We start from the raw sequence: 20,823 nt of genomic DNA on the forward strand, positions 1-20,823 counted from the left end.
TTGGGGTGGACCACTTAAGATCCACTGGATAAATTCGTCTGAAACAAATACCATCAAGGGCCCTAACCAGAGCAAATTTCTGCTTCTTCGGTGGATAAGACATCATATTGCAATCAGCGTATGCTCAGCTGAGCTGCCTCTGTCTGCTCTCCCACTGTTAGGAACTCTCCATTCCATGGGACTGGCAATCCCTTTTTGGGTTACAAAATCAGCTGGCTCTTCTGGGTGGCCACCTCCCTAGAGACTGCACACATGGAGTTAAAGACTGGCAGTGATCTACCCCCTTTTGGGGGGTTCAGGTCTAATTTTTTTAGGAAGGAGAAAAGACCCTTTTTTGGGGTGCAGGGCAAAAATGTTGACTTTTTTTTAGGAGTGCCAAGCTTGTTGAGCTTCTTTGGGGGGAGCCAGTGATCTACCAGTAGGTCACGATCTACTTGTTTGGCCTGCCTGTTAGAATTTGTTGCATTTTCAAATGCTGCCCATATAGAGGAACACCAGATTACCAAGCGCTCCCTCTATCTAAAGTATTTCTCACAAATGTTTGTCTTCATTAAATGGCATATTCAAAACTAAGAATTTCCATGATACAAGTGAAAGAATCATGCTTGAGTTCGCTGCTATTAACTTGCCCTTATGTTTTGTATTTAGCACCTTGCCCACGAGTCGTCTCATTCGAATCCTTCGAATGCAAGACCCCGAGAGGGGACAGAACAAACTGACTTTCCGTCATAGAGGTGATGAAGATGAGGATGAAGAATGAGTGCCTTAATCATGTCCATTGCTCTTTATCAGCTTGCTTTATGTTACATTTGTAGGAATTTAAGATCTCAGTTCAACATGTGCTCATGCCCTGCTAAAATCAATGAGACTCGCACCTTTAATTATGCCTGTAAGATGCATTTGTGAACTTGTGCCTTTTGTTCTTACTGCAGCTTGCAGCGCTCAGCATCAAAACTAGAGTTTATACATGGGAGCATCAAAAAGCATTTTGGCGATGGAAATGCTGCAATATACATGCCATCTCATGTACATGTGGCTCCTCCGCATTGCAGTCACTTTTTGTTAGAATAGAAATAGATTACTTGGGGAACGACAGCCATGGTACTATTATTTTTTCTCTTTTTTACAAAATAAAAGTTTGAGAGCGAGTGCGGTGTGAACGCCTTGTATATTTTTTCTGGCACTAAGGAGTGTTTCCTGTTGCTATTAGACAGCACCGTCTGTGTTGTGGAGATCCCACAATACTGATTTTAAACACAATTGGGACCAGCAGGACATGATAAGCATAAGGTGGTCAGGGGGTCGCTGCCTCTGTAATTTTGTGTTGCACTGTGAAACATGCCCCTCCCCCCAAATAGCAGATAATTTGTGATTGATGCCCCCAGCACTCTCAAAATTCAAAATGTCCAGAGAGGTTGGCTTGGCAACTTTTGGATTAGACAGCTTCTTGAACACAGAAGAACTGAATGTTTTGTCCAATTTCTAGTTCAGTTGCCTTAACCATCAAATTTTGCAGCATATTGGGGGCTTCATAAAACAATACATTTTATGAATATTTCACCCATGTCTAAAATTTTCATTACTGAAAAAAAGATAGCGTCTTGATGCTATCAAATTCTTTTTTTGCTTTAAGGAAAGCTGATCTTCTCACTTCTATCCTTGATGAAATTTATAATCTGGTGTTCTCTGCCCTACCCCCACAAAAGTTTTGCACTACTTATAAAAACAGGATTTTTAGCTTAAAAACCAGTTTTGAGGAGGATTGTATATCTTAAAAGTCTCAAATTGACAACATGATATGTTTAACAGATTCTGGGAGAAGAAATGGGGGCAAGCAGATCACCAGATCTCGATGGGTAGTCAGCTGAGTATTATAAAATTTAGCTGTGTTTAAGACTGATTGATAGAAGAATATCTAAATCATGAAAGCTCATCTGTCCTCTGAGTGATGTTATGGCATTTAATTTAGTCACAAATAATCTTGAAGCAAGTGAGCAGCAGTGTGGCACAGTTTGCGGAAAGCAACCAATTATTCAGGATGCTAAGAATCCAAGCAGACTGCCAGAAGCTCCAAGCTGACCTAAAGCACAAATTTTATGCTGGGGATTAAGAAAGGAATAGGACAAAACTGCCAGTATAATGCTTTTGTATAAATCCATGGTGTAGCCATATCTGGAATAAAGTGCAACTCTGACCACATGGATATCGGCTGTCACAGCTAAATGAAAGCTTTTTGTAAACCGCTTTGTAAAAAAAGCAAAAGTCAGTCGAGTGGTATATAAATTTTATGAAATAAATAACTAAACAAATCAGGACTGGTGATGGGAGTTGTATTCCAACAGCATATGGAGGGCTGCTGTTTTTGTTGGGTAATGTGATGGTGGCAATGTTTCTGCTGGGTGATGTGAGAGGGTGGTGATGGCTGAACATGTTGCTAAAGGCTGTGATGACACTTCAAAAATAGGTTGTGGTGAAGCGCTGAGACTCTAGCTGCATGGGAACTTGAATGTGTTAGGGGCTTTGTACAATCTGTCAACTTAAAATCCAGTCTCTCTCCTAAGCCCTTTGATGTTTTTGTGGCTCAGAGATAACTGTTACTTCATATGAACCAGCTGTTTAATCAAAAACTTTCCTCCCTGGTGCTCCACTTTTGAGTTTTCCAGAAAACTTGCTTTATTGACACATGCTCCTGCTAATTTCCACAATAAAGCAGCAAAAGTCCCCCTTTGCTGCTTTCGGCAGAATCTTCCTCAACCTGATTTCTGTTCCTTTCTGCCAGGATAAGGCTCCAAATGCATGAAGGTTGGCAGTATTTTCACCAAGACAGTATGGGCAAGTGGCATTTGTTGTAATAGCAAACGTCTGAGTCTATTGAAGGTTGTGTTCGTTTGCTGATTATTCTGACTTTTATTCATCATGGCGTTGAATTTATTCCCATGGCATTTTAAGGATTTAAATTATCTACTGCCGCAGGCCACATCTTTAAATTATCTGCTGCTGGCAGCCATTGTGAACCCTGCTTGAAACTCTGGAAGCGTGGTCTATTTTAATTCAGAAGGATTTGTTCCATTGGTAGCAATTTGAAGGCATTTGTTGATAATATTAAGTGCATGGCATAGTTCCTGCACACTGCTTTTATTTAGGGCAATTTTGACAGGTACACACTCTGGAAAGAATTGCAGACAAGTGATAAAATGTTTTACTTCATAATAGTTGTACTTTGTTCAATCACTTACTGGAATGGATTTGGGGTGGGCATGAGGATCCCTTTCCTAAAATTGCCCGGTTGTAACTCAGATTCCTTTTTACAGCTTTAAATCTGCAGCCGGGAGAGAAGGTAATTGTAGCTTCTTCTGTCTACCCACCTGACATCTCATCTGACAGTAACTGGTAAATTTTATTTTCCAGTTTTCAGTTTATCAATAATCACATGTAAATCAGTACATACTCAATTCGACTCCCTTGCTGTGGTTTCATATAAAATCATTTCCAAAACTGCATCTCCCACTTCTACTTAATTACTCTCTACTTTTAAATTAACCTTTTAATTGCTTGTTTTTAGATTAATGCTGCCAGTGTGTTTAGTTGTTTATGATAGTCTTTGATACAGTCCACAAATTTCCCCCATTCTTTGTTGAAAATTTTTTCTTCTTGATTCCTTAGTCTTCCCATTAATTTTGCCAGTTCTGCATAGTCCGTTAACTTTATTGGCCGTTCTTCCTTGGTTGGGACAGTTCCTTCTTTCCATCTGTGCAAAAAGCATTCTGGCAGCCATTGCTTGCATACATAAACAGTTTTTTTGTGGTCTTTCAGTCTCCTGCTCTATTATTCCTAATAGAAAGGCTTCTGGTTCTTTGGTAAAAGTTACCTTTAACTCCCCGGCCTCAGCTCATCATAAATCATTTCCCAGAAGTCTTTGACTTTCTTACAAGACCACCACAAATGATAAAATGTACCCATCTGACAGTAACCGGTGAGGAAGATTTCAGTTGTTAGATTGTGTTGGCTGTCTGAAGCTAGCTGTCTCACATTGGCCAAATTAATGATAAGTTAGTTCCCTGTGACCTTGAATGTGGGGTTTGATTATTGCATGTATATTCCACCTATCCTTCAAAGAACTTAAGGAGGCATACATTGTTCTTTGCGTGCATCTCTCCCCCATCCCATTTTTTTTTATCCTAACAGCTCTGCGAGATAGGTCCTAATAAGCTTTATGACTGAGGATGTGAACCCTAGTCTTCCAGGTTCTTGTCCAGAACCCTTTAACTACACTGTACTAGCTTTTAAAACAAAAAATGGCTAATATAAGAGATTCTTGTTTGGGTCAAAATCCTAGTGTGGTGGCTGCGTCTGGGTAAGAGGGCTGGAATTGGGCTGCCTGTGCTAGCAATGGTGAATCTCCCATTCGCTTCATTGTGAAATTAAACTGTGTTAGTGATCTCTATTGAAATTTTGGGTCTTTCTTGCCCTAAGAAGTAAATCACAAAATATCAAAGCATCCACGATGAAAGCTTTGGTTAGGAGTGTTCCGCCATGGGTTTCTCAGATACATTTTTCTGATGTTGCAGAATCATACAAAAACTTAAATGATTTTTGTGTGTGTGTGTGAGTCCTTACCTGGTCCACAGTTCAGCTGCTTGCGCTTTATCTAAGTTATCTAGGTTGCAATCCTATAGCATTTTCCTGGGAGTAAATCTTACTGGATTGATTTCTCAGCAGAAATGCACAGGGCTGTTAAAGTTCCTCATACACCTTGGAAGTAACAGTGATTTTATTGGAACATAAATGCTGAAGCTTGCAGCCATACGTCTGCTTTCTTGCGTGGGCCCCAAATGCCTCAAAATCCAAATGTTCTACAGACTTCTTTGTGGACTAGTCTATAAATCACAGAAAGCCGCAATGATGCTCTCCGCCCAAGAAAGACAAGTTATTCATGTAAAAGAAAACAAAGGAGAAGTCAAATGTTATAAATTTATTTCGGGACATTGATTTCAACCTCTTTGGAAGCTTATGAAAACTTCAAGCAGAAATTAATACACTCCCAACAAAACTTTTTCAAACTTCCAGTAAAACAGTATTTTAAATGTGTTTTTATATATTTATATTATATATATTTATATGTTAACTTTCAATTTAGGGAACACTTTTTAGCAGGGTTAGCTTTTTTAGAAGGTTTCATCATATACTTCATTCTTCTGACATAGCTCTCTCTTTTTTTGTCTGGTTGAAAGGATGCAAATGAGGTAAGAATTAAGGCAAACCTAAAAGTCATGCAAATGAATACATTAATATTCACTGACAGTACGAGCACATGTCTGGACCAGACTCAAGAACTGAGGAGCTTCCCTCTGTCTGTCCACTACATACAGCAGAAGGGTGTCATGTTTGCTAATGAACAGTTTACACTACCATGGGGTTTTCAGTGTCACTAACATTACCCAGTTTAGGAGACATATAACTAGCATCAGTAAAACATGAACAATAAATAGTATATAGTTCATTGCAGCATGGAAGTGCTGCACAGGCATCGGAGGAATAAGACTCATGAAATGACATTGCACACATCACATTGTGGCATTTTTTTTCTTATAATATATACTTTTAAAATTCTGTAGCAATTGACATTCTCATGCACACAAGTGTTTCAAACACAAGAAGCAAGTCCATTGATAGGTAGTCCAAGCAATTTTTTTGTTTGTTTTGTTTGTGTGTGTGTGTATGTGTGGAAATAGCTGCAAACTGAATGGAACATTTAAATTTCTGTGCAGTCCATGAAAGCATTTTTACATGAGCTCATTTCTGAATGTCACACTGCAGGAGTAATACAATGGAAGGGTCGCTCTTTGCAGCTTCTTTGAATTCATCCAGTGTGATCTGGTCATCATGGTTCTTATCCATCTTGCTGAAAATCTTATCCACTCTTTGCTCCGGTGTGAGGCCATCTTCGTTCATTTTCATCATTATCACAGTGCCCACCATTTTATAAATGGCCTTGAGGAGAGAGAGAAAGAGAAAGAAAAGTTCATAAGGTCTAGCACGATTAGCCTGGCCTTTGAAACACAGAGTCCACTCAGAGGCAAGTCCTGTTGAGTTCAGTGGCACTTATTTACAAATAAATGGATGTATAGCATTGCAACTTAAATTGTAATTGCGCAGTCTTGCACTTTTAAATTTAAAGGATTTCAACTAGAGAGTTAAGCAGGAAACATGAAATGCATTATGTGAGGCTGAACTGCTATACCAACGAGTATTTGCATGTTTGCTACATAGTGTTCATAAGCTAGTGAGAATCTTGCACGAGCATCAGCTATTCTGCAGCGAAGTTCACAAACCACTAGAGATAATGTCTAGGGGGTGCTCAACATTTGGCTTTTGGAAATGGGAAGGCTACAGTGAGAGTACTGGGGATGCATCTGCCAGAGAGGGCCAGGAACAGAGAGCAAGTTTTGCAGTTAATGCAGAAGCATTTTTCTATTTCTCATGGGACTTAATGATGTCAGGTATATAGGACAAAATTAAGAAGTCCGCTCAGTGACTGCATTTGGCGTTGCCAGTTACTGGGGGTCAGACCTTCTCTTATCTTCTTAACCCTGTGTTAAATTTATTTAGGCTACAACTCTACTCATCAACTAGAAGGAAGGTCACTAAATTGAATGTCTACTCTGCTTTGGAGTACATATGCTTAGGATTGACAGTTTACCCACAAAGGCCCCAAGGGAATTGACATTATAATCATAACTATAAAACTAATCACAGGACGGTTTTCTTTTTTAAAAGCTGTTTCTTAGTCACATGTGACAGAATGCTGGAAACAGGCTTTCAGTGTTCATTCAGCCTGAATAGGTCAGTTGCTTAGAGCTGATAATGGCAAGGTTGCAGGTTCAATCCCCGGTATGGGACAACTGCACAGTCCTGCATTGCAAGGGGTTGGTCTAGATGATCCTTGAGGTCCCTTCCAGCTCTACAATTCTATGATGATGCGTGTAAAATCTCACCTCTATAATTTCAAGCATCTCCACTCTTGTGATTTTTCCGTCTCCATCTAAGTCGTACATATTGAAGGCCCAGTTTAGCTTCTGTTCAAAACTGCCCCTTGATGTGATAGATAGTGCGCAGATAAATTCTCTGAAATCAATGGTTCCATCGCCATTCTTATCAAAGGTTCTAAAGGCATGTTGGGCAAACTTTGAAGCATCTCCGTAAGGGAAAAACTGCAAAATTAAACACAAATGAAAGTATTAGGAGGCAGTGTAAACCTCTGTGTTATTACCTTTGTGTATTGTAGTATAAAATGCATGGTAAGAGCCAGGCCTTAAGCACCCCTAGCCCTTCTGGAATATTTGGTTTTTTCAGTGCTTTACTCTCTTGCCCATTGGACACCATTGTAACTCAGCTGACTTCCGTGAAACTATTTCTGAGTCTGTAGCCTTGGGTCCCTTTGAAGATGACATCTTGGCTCTAATTCTATAAAGTGCCTGCAGAATTTATAATATTATAAATCAAACAGAATTAGCTATTTCCAGCTGCTGTCATCTTATGCCAAGAAGCATGAGACTTATAACCTTTCATCAGGGCTGCATTTCTCTTTTTTCCTTTCCTTTTGGCCTTACTTATGAATTCTAATAACCATGAAATTGTCCATTTATGAAATGAAGACAAAGTGTGTCTGTCTGACCTTCTGTAGCATTGAATTTCATGGGTGCCTACATATTGGCTATCCAAAGGGAGAACAGAAAGTTATATTTATTCTCCTTTGCCATTTCTGCCTGTCCGGTCTCATTTTGTCCATTCCTTTATATTATGACGACCTGGAGCAATCAAGATATTGCTTAGCCTTCGTAGCACAGCAGGACTGGGAGAGGAGCACAGGATCCTAACACATCTGCACAAAGGCATGGTTTGGCCATCGTGACATGCACACCAGGCTGATAGGACCAACTCCTTCCTCTTTACACATCTTTTAATTACTTGAAAATGAAAGCCACTCCCATATTTGTGATTTTCATTTATAGCAAACACCTTACAGGTGCCCAATGTTTCTAAGAAGGATGCACTTTGCCATGATGGAAATTATAATTATGAGGGGAAAGGGAGTAGTTTCAATTTCCTTGCGGTTGCTGTCTCTTCTCCTTTCACGCACCCACTCCAGCATATTTTTAAAATTCATACATTTAAAAAATTCATACAGTCATACTTCAGGTTGCAAACGTGATCCATACAGAAGGCACGGTCACAACCCACAGTGCTATGTTTGCTCACACGCGTGACCCGATTTGTTGCTTCTGCACATGCGCAAAGCGCAATTTAGCGCTTCTGTGCATGCACGAGTGCCAAAAACCTGTTCCAGTACTTCTGGTTCAGCGCGGTCCGCAACACGAAAATGCGCAATCCGCAGCGTTTGCAACCTGACGTATGACTGTACTACGCAACAATGCTTGCTCATGGCATGTGACTATGCATTTCTGAAACCTATTTCTGTTCAGGAAGTAAACCCTTCAGGAACAAGACTGACAGAAGGAAGTTAGACCTGCTGCTTAGGAAAACCACCTTGCCCTGTGGCCTTTCTGGCTCTGTTTCTGCTGAAAAGACAATCCAGCAGAGCCGGCCTAAAACCTAGAAAGATTTATAAATTAGCAGAGTGTGGGTAGCGTTAGGATCTTTGGTTTGGACAGTGGATCGTCCTTGCAGAGTTCCTTGGGAGGGAAAACGCAGCAGAGATCAATGCGTTGCCAGAAAAGGGTGCTTTATTAATAGAGCAAATAAAAGGCTATTCTAAAAGGGAGGGAGATTGTGTGTTTGAGTAGCAGCGAGCCAAGGCTGAATCCAAGCTGGAACAAGACGGAGGAGGAACTCAGGATAAAAAGTGAGCCAAAAGACCAGACAGGCGGGAGAGAGTGAAAAGGTGACTTTGACCTTTCCCTGTCCTTGATTGCCAACCCTTGTCAGCTAGGCAGTTAGAGAAGATGGCAGACCAAGAGACAAAACGGGGGATAAGATGGAGGCAAGCTGGCAGAAGCAAAACTTTTGATTCAGTCAGTCGTGGCCCCAAATGCCAGCTTTATTTTGATGCCCTGTATTAAGACGTTCTCTTGTACACCATAATTCGTTGTGATGGGATGAGGAGAAGCAGACAGGGATGCCAGGACTAAGACCATTAAAAAAAATTGTCACCAAAGTAGCGCACGGTGCATTACAGTTAATGCGTAGGTTTACCTAGAACTAGTTACTCCTGCATTGCAGAGTGAATGTGCATGCACTGTAGGTCCATCCCAGGGGGGATATAATTAGCTCATTCTCCTATTGGGGAGGGGGGCAGGAAAAAGAGGGCAACTCATTTTGTAACTAACTCTAATGTAGCGATGGGAGCTGTTAAAAATATGTGCAATTCTTCCTGTGTGTCGGTGACAGTGTGGGGTAGTGGTTAGAGCATTGGGGTAGGACTCGGGAGTCCGAGTTTCAACCGTGCACCTCCCTGGGATCCCATCTGCTGTACACATTTAAAGCGGTATCAGCCATGGCTTCCCTCAAAAAATTCTGGGAACTGTGGTTGGTTAACAGTAGTGAAAGTTAAAAAGGTAAAGGGACCCCTGACCATTAGGTCCAGTCGTGACCGACTCTGGGGTTGCGGCGCTCATCTCGCTTTATTGGCCGAGGGAGCCAGCGTACAGCTTCCGGGTCATGTGGCCAGCATGACTAAGCTGCTTCTACTTGCACTTTGATATGCTTTCGAACTGCTAGTTTGGCAGGAGCAGGGACTGAGCAACAGGAGCTCACCCCGCTGCGGGGATTCGAACAGCTGACCTTCTGATCGGCATATCCTAGGCTCTGTGGTTTAACCCGCAGCGCCACCCGGGCCCCTTTTTTTTAAGGCAACCCCTATTTTCCTACAGTTCTCAAGAGTGGTTTAACAGTTTATATTCATGGAACTCTGGGAGTTGTAGTTCCGTGAGTACAATACTTTCAGAACCCTTAACCAACTATGGTGGGGAAGCCATGACTGTTTAATGTGGCACGATACTGCTTTTAATGTCTAGTGCAGATGGGCCCTTGCTATGAGCCAGTCAGTACCTATCGGGTCAAATCTACGAGGGACATAAAAGGGGGCGGGAGAGGAAAGTTTGCTCTGAACAACCTGGATTGGAGGAAAAGTAGAATATAAATGAGCTAAATAAATAAGGCGAAGCTGGTCTGAGCAGAATGCACCTACCCACTGCTCTGGTTGTCTTTCCTTCCAGTTTGGAGGATGGTTATGTCTGTCCCATTTTTGCTGCAGATGTGACTGAACAATTCCCCGCGCACAGACTCGGAAGACACTTTCCTGTTGCATCTCTGAATGAGTTAACAGATCTGGGCATTGCCTTGTTTTAATGAATAGGCTCACTCTGTGCTGGCCTCATGGGGAAATGGCCTGGCAGCTCTTCTAGGGATGGGTAATTCTTCTTTCAACTCTTAATTCTTTGGGGTGGGGAGTGTGCTTTAGAGTAGTTTGTTGCTAGCTCCATTCAAGCTGATAATGAAAAGCCAAGGCATGTTGACATGTATCGTATTAGCACCAGAAGGAGTACTTGCTGAAATAAAATAACACCTCGGGCTCTGTTGCCGCCTGTGTGCATAGGCTCAAACTGATACGAGATACTACTTCTTACACTTCTGAAGGTTTCCTTCGCAACTCTTTTCAGAGAGCTGTAAATGGAATACAGCGGTACCTCGGGTTACATACGCTTCAGGTTACAGACTCCACTAACCCAGAAATAGTACCCTGGGTTAAGAACTTTGCTTCAGGATGAGAACAGAAATCGTGCTCCGGCGGCACAGTGGCAGCGGGAGGCCCCATTAGCTAAAGTGGTGTTTCGGGTTAAGAACAGTTTCAGGTTAAGAACAGACCTCCGGAATAAATTAGGTACTTAACCCGAGGTACCACTGTATGTGAATCCAGTGAAACAGGCAGAAGACACTCATGCAGAGTTACCACAATTCCCCCAAAGTTGTGTGCCATGAACAACCACATGGCAGGCAGAACGTCAACAGACGTAGCCTTTTCTGTTGCGGCACCCTCGTGAGAGGCAATCCTGTCCCAGTTTCAATTTTCTGCCTGCCGTGCGGTTGTTAAAGTCACTGGGGCCCCTGTCAGGAAGAGACATGGCAATTTTGTTGCCTGCCTTTCAAGTACAGTGGTACCTTGGGTTAAGAACTTAATTCGTTCTGGAGGTCTGTTCTTAACCTGAAGCACCACTTTAGCTAATGGGGCCTCCCGCTGCCGCCAAGCCGCTGGAGCACAGTTTCTGTTCTCATCCTGAAGCAAAGTTCTTAACCCGAGGTACTATTTCTGGGTTAGCGGATCCAGTCTGTAACCTGAAGCGTATGTAACCCGAGGTACCACTGTATTCTCTAACTCAGGGATAGGGGCCCTGTGGCCCTCCAGATGTTCCCAGACTAACCTTCCCATCAGCCCCAGTCAGCATGGGCAATGACCAGGGATGCTGGAAGCTGTAGTCCCAAAAATTGGAAAACGCAGAATCATAGAATCATAGAATCATAGAGTTGGAAGAGACCACAAGGGCCATCGAGTCCAACCCCCTGCCAAGCAGGAAACACCATCAGAGCACTCCTGACATATGGTTGTCAAGCCTCTGCTTAAAGACCTCCAAAGAAGGAGACTCCACCACACTCCTTGGCAGAAAATTCCACTGTCGAACAGCTCTTACTGTCAGGAAGTTCTTCCTAATGTTTAGGTGGAATCTTCTTTCTAAATACGCCTAAAAAGAGTACAGTGGTGCCCCGCAAGACGAACGCCTCGCAAGACGGAAAACCCGCTAGACGAAAGGGTTTTCCGTTTTGGAGGCGCTTCGCTAAACGAATTTCCCTATGGGGTTGCTTCGCAAGACGAAAAAATCTTGCGAGTTCCCACGGGTTTTTTCCGCTTTTTTTCGCCCTTTCCCTAAGCGCTAAGCCGCTTCTCAGCTGTTCCACTGATAAGCCGCTTCTCAGCTGATCGCTAAAAGCCGCTAGACCGCTAATAGCGCTAATCCGCTAAGCTGTCAATGGGCTTGCTTCGCAAGACGAAAAAACCGCTAGACAAAGAGAATCGCGGAACGGATTCTTTTCGTCTTGCGAGGCACCACTGTATATGTTTCCTACTAGAGACACACCTGAAGGGGTACAGGTTCCCCATTCCTGTTCTAATCGCTCCTGCCTGCAGCTTTCCCTCACTTCTGGAGAGAGCAAGCAGAAAACAAGGAAGCTGGGCTGGGCTTACAGTTAAGTGGGCATAGGAAGCAATTGAATGAGCAAGTAACAACGGGTCACTGCCCACAGGGATCTGTCTTGCCACGTCTGTGCAAAGGTCCGGGCACAAATTTTAAAAATAACCGTCATCTGCAAACAAAAATAGGTTCATTTTTAATCCTGCTCATGTGCACTAACATTAAACTGGCAAAATTGGAACGCCATGTGGTATAGCGGGCAGGGAAATATCTAATGATGAGCATCTCAAATGCTCTCAGTGAAAAATGAAGTTTTCCAGTTTCAGGTGTAACAACAACAAACATTAGGTTTTTGATCTCATAGCTGATTCCTGAACCTAGAGTGGAAACCCGCCGCCCCAATACAAGTGGTACCTCGGATTACATATGCTTCAGGTTACAGACTCCGTTAACCCAGAAATATTGCTTCAGGTTAAGAACTTTGCTTCAGGATGAAAACAGAAATTGTGCACCGGCGGCGGAGCAGCAGCAGGAGGCCCCATTAGCTAAAGTGGTGCTTCAGGTTAAGAACGGACCTCCGGAATGAATTAAGTACTTAACCCAAGGTACCACTGTACTGGGATTGTGTAAAAAATATTCTTCTAATTAATTTTTTTGCTCACTTTTATAAATAACACATTCACACCAGTATTCACACACCGATACCTGCGATTAAGTTTCCACAAGAAAAACCAATGGGTAGGTAATTTCCCTACCCTTCTTAAAACACAAAAAAACTGCCAACTGAGATAATCAACTTAATCAAGTGAGCTGGAAATGATTTTGTATCTTGCTATCTTTCGGCGCAAACATTCACACAAAGTGGAAATTGGTGATTTCACTACCAGCTGAGACCACCTCAAAGGATGGTCACATACTATAAATGGATGTCTCATGCTCGTATCCAAACACTGTGTGCCTAGGAGTTCAATTAGCCTGGGGATTCCCAATATCTTAAACATGGGTATAAAAGGGATTAATTTGTTTCAAAGTGTCAATCCTGCTCTTCTTTTATTGGGGAATTCAGAGAGGTCAACAGAGTTGAGCTGGGGTTGGGAAATGCTAGCCCTTCAGATGAGCTCCTTCTTCCCTGATCACTGGCCATGCCAACCGGGAGTGATGGAATTATTCCACTACGAAAAAACCTGTGTTGGGGAAGGGAAGAGACCCATAGTGGGATCTCAGATGCTGAATGAAGTACATGGGGTTTGCATCTGTAAACATCGGCTGTCCACAGTTTACTGTTTGTTGCACTGCTTTTTTTTTTATTAAGGCTAGCATCCCGTCTAATATCTATATACGAAAGGGCAGATCCAACTCAGCCACCCGACTAACAAGATGAGCAGATTGAGGATTATAGGACTGGGCTCATCATCTACCAGCACATGACGCCACATTTAAAAAAAAATAAAAATCACAAGCAGCCAAACTACAGAGTAAAAATAAGCAAAGCTGGAAGCTGCACTAATTAATGAACAAAAGCAATGTGTTTAAATAATGCTGACATGATTAAACTACTACCTGTCGTGCTTAAAGTCACACTTTTAAAATTTCTACTGGGAGAAGAAAAAAAAGCAATTGGTTTTTTTCTTCAGAAAATGCTTTAATGAATTAGATTTTCTGCAGAAACTGCTAACATGCTAATGATTACACTCTATAAATTCAAGCTGCAATAACTCCTCTAAATCTGTTGGCTTGTGTGTGCAATATTTTGAATAAACTAGGTTTGAAATTCTATCCTTCTGAAGAAAATGTGTTATGATCACACAGTACCAAGTTGCAGAAATTAAATTTCTGAGACCACCCAGACCATAATCATTCCAGTATTCAAACAACAAGAAGTAAATATTTTCCCTGGGAAAGAAGTCCTTTTTTCCAGAACTGGTTCACAGCAAAAACAAGAGGCTGGCGGGGGGGGGGGGGGGAGAGAACCCCATAGCTTTCATTTTTAGAAAATAGCTGGACTGTTTTTTAAACTTCTGAAGAGAGAGGAAAACCTATCTATTATCCCTGGAAAGAGCTACAGAAAGAGAATACTTGTGAAGATGTGTTGTTAAACTCAGCAGACATCTAAACTTAAGACACCACCTTCTACCCCCTTACAATATTTTTTCTCTTGCGTTAGCTGTGGATTGGGTGTAGCTTTCTGTTTCTGGGTTACTACCAAACTTTAAACAGCCAGAGGAATTATGCAAATTCAACAGGTGAAGTTTCCACCACCTGCCCTTCATTGTAATACTAGCTGCACCTGTTGTATTTCTGTCTTACTGCACAGTCCTCTTGCCAGGAAAAAGTGGATGCCCTAAACGAACCATGGATTGCTAACATATTTCCGTGCATGTTCTCTATTATGTTTGAGGACTGGGAAAGGTTGTGTACCATTGGGTTGAACTTCACTGCATGTAATGCTTTGAAGGAAAATGTAATGAAAATGATATATAGATGGTACATGACCCCAGTTAAACTTGCCAAAATATACCATTTGTCTGATAATAAATGTTGGAAATGTAAAGAAAATGAAGGAACATTCTTTCACCTCTGGTGGACTTGCCCTAGAGTGAAGGCTTTCTGGGAAATGATATATAATGAGCTGAAAAAGGTATTTAAGTATACCTTCACTAAGAAACCAGAGGCCTTCCTTTTGGGTATTGTCGGCCAGAAGGTGTTAAGGAAGGACCGAACATTTTTTATGTATGCAACAACAGCAGCAAGGATACTTATCGCTAAGCACTGGAAAACCCAAGATCTACCTACACTGGAAGAGTGGCAGATGCAGCTGATAGACTATATGGAACTAGCCGAGATGACCGGCAGAATCCGAGACCTGGGAGAAGAGAAAGTTGAAGAAGACTGGAAGAAATTTAAGATTTATTTTAAAAAGCATTGTAATTTGGTTGAATGTTAAGAAGGATGCTAGATCATAAATAATTGAGCACCACTAAACTAGATGGAATTAGGATGACAAGTGAGATTGAGGAAAAAACATAAACCTTTGGGAGAAATATTAGATTATATTTTAAATGAATGGGATACAAGAATGTAAACAAGATGATAAATTGCGGGTAAGAATTGACAATGATGCAAGTGGGAGCGGGAGACGTGAGGGAGTCCAATGAAGCTAAGAAAATATGTTATGATATATGTTTCATTGTTTTTTATTTCTGCATTTATGTTTAAAAATTTTAATATATATATATATATATATATATATATATAGAACATGCAAAATGTTAGCAGGTGACACGTGTCCAGAAACGACCCACCAGGTTTCTGTCTTATCAGTTTCACCTTACTGTTAGCCCAATAACATCTGGAAATTTCCATGTTGGCTACTCCTGAATTAGAGAATTGGAGTTGGACAGGGAAAATCCAGGTTCAAGTACTTATTCAGCCATGGCACTCACTTTGGATCAGTCACATTCTCCAAAATGTGAGAAAATTCACAGGGCTGTCATGAGAATAAATGGGAAACAGCAGTGTAGAATGCTTTGAGATAATTAAAAGAATTGCGAAACATAGGAAAATGTAATAAATAACATAAATATGAGAAGAATCATTCCCTTCTAGTAAAACATGGCTTGTACAATCCATTATAACAAAGAAAGGAAACTTATCCCCTCCCCCTTAGACTTGATGGCCTACACTAGATCAAGTGAAGCATGTACTGTGGTACCTTGGTTCTCAAACGGCTTATTCGCCGAACAAATCGGCTCCTGAACGCCGCAAACCCGGAAGTAAGTGTTCTGCTTTGCGAACGTTTTTTGGAAGTTGAACATCCGACACGGTTTCTGCTTGAGTGCAGGAAGCTCCTGCAGCCAACTGGAAGCTGCGCCTTGTGTTTTCGAATGGTTTCGGGTGTCGAATGGACTCCCAGAACGGATTAAGTTCGAGAACCAAGCTACCACTGTACTCAAAAGAAAGGGGGTTATGATACGTTTTCTGGGAGAAGTTGTCTTTGCCCTCTCTGGGGGATTTCTCCAGTCTCATATAGCCAATATGTTTAACTCTAATTGATGCAGGAAGAGGTTAAGACCAAAGAATAAGTTGTCCTGCCAGCCTTAGCTAGGTCGCATGCCTTTCACCTTGGTTGGGAGGGTTTTTGCCCTCTCTTTTCCACCACGCAAACCCTGCCAGTAAGAAGGTCTAGGATGTATGCTCCAAGCTTGGACTGCATAGCTTAAGCAAGCCATCTTTGTCCTTAAAGGTAAAGGGGTAAAAGGACCCCTGACCATTAGGTCCAGCCGTGGCCGACTCTGGGGTTGCGGCGCTCATCTCGCTTTGTTGGCCGAGGGAGCCAGCGTACAGCTTCTGGGTCATGTGGCCAGCATGACTAAGCCGCTTCTGGCGAACCAGAGCAGCGCATGGAAACACCGTTCACCTTCCCGACAGAGCGGTACCTTGTTATCTACTTGCACTTTGACATGCTTTCGAACTGCTAGGTTGGCAGGAGCAGGGACTGAGCAACGGGAGCTCACCCCGTCGCGGGGATTCGAACCGCCGACCTTCTGATCAGCAAGTCCTAGGCTCTGTGGTTTAACTCACAGCGCCACCCACATCCTTATTGGCCGAGGGATCTTTGTCCTTACATACAAGCAATTTAGAAACATTTACCATTTTGTAACCTAAGTTAAATAGCCCTATTTTGCCCCATTGCTGTGGTAGGCTTTGCCTCTGCAGGGTTCAGGTACAGTGCATCACCCAGGTGAGACCCTCCCCTCTCCACTAAAGCACCTTTTGCCTAACACGAAAGGCTGAGAAAGATGTCTGCTTCTTGCCTGTTGTTTATCGCCTGCACACATGGCTGGTCTCGGGTGCAATTGTAGCTTAAATAAAGTTCTAAGCTGCAAAAATAATCTCTTGACTCACACTGATGGAAGAATTAGTTACTAACCAGCAGGAAATGAATTGATTTTGAATTACAGTGCCCTCTAATTAGATCTGAACAATGAGAAGCCGAGGGCACTCAAACAGTGCCATAGGCTAGCACACTGGCAGTCTTGCCCTTATGCAATGCTCACCAGCGGTCCCATTGGGCATTATGGCTGAAACAATTACTCTGATAATGACGTCAATGGTTGGGGCTAAGTATGTGCGACTTTGTTGTTGATTTTCCTCCAACCCACTAACTGCACTGAATATCCGTGTTTGAAACTCTGCTGAAGACAATATAGCACCTTAAAATCAAACTGAGATGTGAAATATATTGGAATCCTAAATTGTTCTTGCTATTCCAATTATTTATTTGTCACTTCTCAGGGCCAGCTATCACTGAAAGCTCTGAACAGGAAAAGAAAAACAAACAAACAGAAATTCAGGATAAAGCACTGTGTATATACAGGCAAAGTGAGTGTGTGTGTGTGTGTGTGTGTGTGAGAGAGAGAGAGAGAGAGAGAGAGAGAGAGAGAGAGAGAGAAAGAAACACTGAAATTCAGGGGGTGACTGAATTTTATGAGGGGAAATTTGGATGCAGGTGATACCTGACAAAACTTCACTGAGGTTGGGAAGGAGGGTCACCATATTGGCTTTGCACTGCAAACAAAGGGGAAGATTCACCTTACTGATTTCAGTAAGAAAGCTACTGCAGCCGGATACCTTACTCCCGCTTATTATCTGAGAGCGTGTTCCACTGAATATTGTGGGAAATGTGAATTTTACTTCTACGCCTAGGATTGCATTGCACATCCATCCCATGGAAACCAGTGAATTGGCTGGATTGTATCCATTGTTCTCAATCAGACTTAACACTTGCTTCATTCTCGTTGGGCTGCATCCACACTGTATCTTAAAAGTACATTCAATGCACATTTCCCGTCTCAAAGAATTCTTGGTACTGTAGTGTAATAAGGGTTGCTGGGAATTTTCACACTGTGGGGGTGGGGTAAACTACAGTACCCAGAATTCTCTGGGGGAAAGAATGTATTATTTCAGTGGCCTGCAGCATCACAAAGCATCCAGTATACAGTGGTACCTCAGGTTAAGAACTTAATTCATTCTGGAGGTCCGCTCTTAACCTTAAACTGTTCTTAACCTGAGTTACCACTTTAGCTAATGGGGCCTCCTGCTGCTGCCGCCGCGTGATTTCTGTTCTCATCCTGAAGCAAAGTTCTTAACCCAAGGTACTATTTTTGGATTAGCGGAGTCTGTAACCTGAAGCGTCTGTAACCTGAAGCATATGTAACCCGAGGTACCACTGCAATAGATGCTAGTCATCATCTGCATCTCTCCTCAACTGGTAAGGACTGGAGGGTGAATGTGGCGCTCTGTCTTCTAATTAGACATGATACACAAAAAAGCTCTGATTGGCAAGGGCAGGGAAGCAGCCTATTGTCTTCTTATTGAAGTTTCCTTACACTTTTGATAAAGGTGAATGCAGACAAATCCAGGATCAGAGACTCAATCAAATAAGGGGAATGATAAATGCAGACGGGAAGGCAGGGAGCAGGCATGTAGGTTTTATGAAACCCTGTCTTTCATCAGGAAATTCACCGAAAAATAAACGCTAGATGAAAGGGATAATATTCATCTCATGGGCCCTTTGTGCTTTCAGTGTGATCCCCTATCTGAACATTGTTAATTGCGGACAAAAACCTCATAGTACCAGTTGTACATCGATTACATACGCAGCTAGTCCATTCAGATAATGCACTAAAACTGCATATGTTATCAATACAATCCTAGGCACACTTATCTGGGAGCAAGCCCAGAGAGTTTTGTGGGCAAACTTTCACAGGGCTGAACTATATGAGATGCAGCTTTTAAGACTTGGAGTTCCTGGGAATTCAACTTACAAGTGTCTAAGCTGGAGCCATAAAATCCTCCCCAACCCAATGTGCCATGGACCAAGAAAGAAAGGGCAACAAGCCAACATGGTTTCCAGTTATGAACATACAGGTACAGTGAGACTTCTACAGTACATAACTTGTAAGGGCAAGAAAGCAGAACATTCATTAATTTTTTTTTTATTTTTTTGAGATATTTACAACTTGAGTGTTCTGTCTGAACTGTTCGATCCTTTTCATACAAATGCATGTCCCAGACAGAAACAGTGGAACAACAACGCGCAGCGGTTCTTGAAATCTGCCAAATGTTAAAGAGCTGGTTTAACGTTCACCTTCTGAAATTCAATAAAGCCTCTTGGTAGCTGCCTCAAGAGACCGATGAAGGAGGAAAAGCTCAGGGTTTTTTTACCCTGAGGAAATAATTTTGATGTCAGTTTCAACAGAACTGTATTGAACACTTGAGGATACAGTGGTACCTCAGGTTAAGAACTTAATTTGTTCTGGAGGTCCGTTCTTAACCTGAGGTACCACTATAGCTAATGGGGCATGCCGCGCCGCTGCTGTGCGATTTCTGTTCTCATCCTGAAGCAAAGTTCTTAATCTGAGGTACTATTTCTGTCTGGGTTAGCGGTTAGCGGAGTCTGTAACCTGTAGCGTCTGTAACCCGAGGTGCCACTGTACTTTCGACTGGATCCACCCTCAAACATAGCCATCTCAGTATTATTTGGAGGGGGGAAATAACTATGCCATCCTACAGCTGCCAGCCAGGCCCCCTCTGTTTAGAAGTGTGTGAGGCTATCTGTTTGCTTACAAGAGGTATATCTTGAGTATACAGTCATACCTCGGGTTACAGACGCTTCAGGTTGCGGTTTTTTTGGGCTATGGACCCGCCAAAACCTGGAAGTACCGGAACGGGTTACTTCCGGGTTTGGGTGGTTGCGCATGCACAGAAGCGCAGAATCACAACCTGCGCATGTGCAGATGTGCCACTGCGGGTTGCGAACGTGCATCCTGCACGAATTTTGTTCGCAACCCGAGCGTCCACTGTGCAAGATTTATATCTGTAGGGTTGTAGCCCTGCTTACTGCTGCATGTTAGGATTGGCGAAGCAGAAGGCAGGAAGGCTAAAACGAGATGAAGTCAAAAGCCAGAGACGGGCAAAGGCAACTACTGTATTTTTTGCTCTATAAGGCTCGCTTTTTCCCTCCTCAAAAGTAAGGGGAAATGTGTGTGCATCTTATGGAGCGAATGCAGGCTGCGCAGCTATCCCAGAAGCCAGAACAGCAAGAGGGATCGCTGCTTTTGCTGCACAGCGATCCCTCTTGTTGTTCTGGCTTCTGAGATTCAGAATATTTTTTTTCTTGTTTAACACCACCAACGAAGCTTCCATCTTATTTAACTACCTTATCTGTGGTGATGCACAGGTATGCCTTTATACAGGCTAGATTCAATGTTTTCCCATCAAATGTGTTGGGTAACAGACTCTCCAACGGACAGATCTCACTCCTCTGTGACTGTAAAAGTGGATCTATAGAATCGTTATATCATATAATCTTCTGTTGTCCTATACATTCGGCTTCACAGTCCAAGTTTCTGGCCCCATATTTATCGAGAATAGCTGACAGACCTCAGGAAGCCCAAATAATATACTTATTAAACGACGAAGACTCAAGTAGATCCCTTGCAGTCGCTAGATACCTGATTAATGTCTTATTTCATAAGAGGAGAAATGGATCACTGTATGACTCTGACAGCTTAGCCAAACTTAAGAACCATCAATAAGTGCCAGAACTAAGACGGAT

The 20,823-nt window shown here is 42.4% G+C and overlaps 2 protein-coding genes across 4 annotated transcripts in view; one reads left to right on the forward strand and one right to left on the reverse strand.

The window, feature by feature from the left end:
- Positions 1–2,312, forward strand: part of SMC6 (structural maintenance of chromosomes 6) — a 34,756-nt gene extending 32,444 nt beyond the window's left edge. For both annotated transcript variants that reach the window (XM_079969730.1, XM_079969729.1), the window contains exon 27: positions 649–2,312. In XM_079969730.1, coding sequence (XP_079825856.1) covers positions 649–760 — 112 coding nt within the window. In that variant the 3' untranslated portion in view covers positions 761–2,312. The remainder of the gene's footprint in view (positions 1–648) is intronic.
- Positions 2,313–4,957: 2,645 nt separating this feature from the next.
- VSNL1 (visinin like 1) overlaps positions 4,958–20,823 on the reverse strand; it is a 111,787-nt gene continuing 95,921 nt past the window's right edge. For both annotated transcript variants that reach the window (XM_079970175.1, XM_079970174.1), the window contains exons 3-4: positions 6,996–7,211; positions 4,958–5,991 (exon numbers count right to left, since the gene is read on the reverse strand). In XM_079970175.1, the coding sequence (XP_079826301.1) occupies positions 5,794–5,991; positions 6,996–7,211 (414 nt within the window). In that variant the 3' untranslated portion in view covers positions 4,958–5,793. The remainder of the gene's footprint in view (positions 5,992–6,995; positions 7,212–20,823) is intronic.

Source organism: Podarcis cretensis, assembly GCF_951804945.1.
Source record: "Podarcis cretensis genome assembly, chromosome: 3".
In the NCBI taxonomy this organism is placed as follows: Eukaryota; Metazoa; Chordata; class Lepidosauria; order Squamata; family Lacertidae; genus Podarcis; species Podarcis cretensis.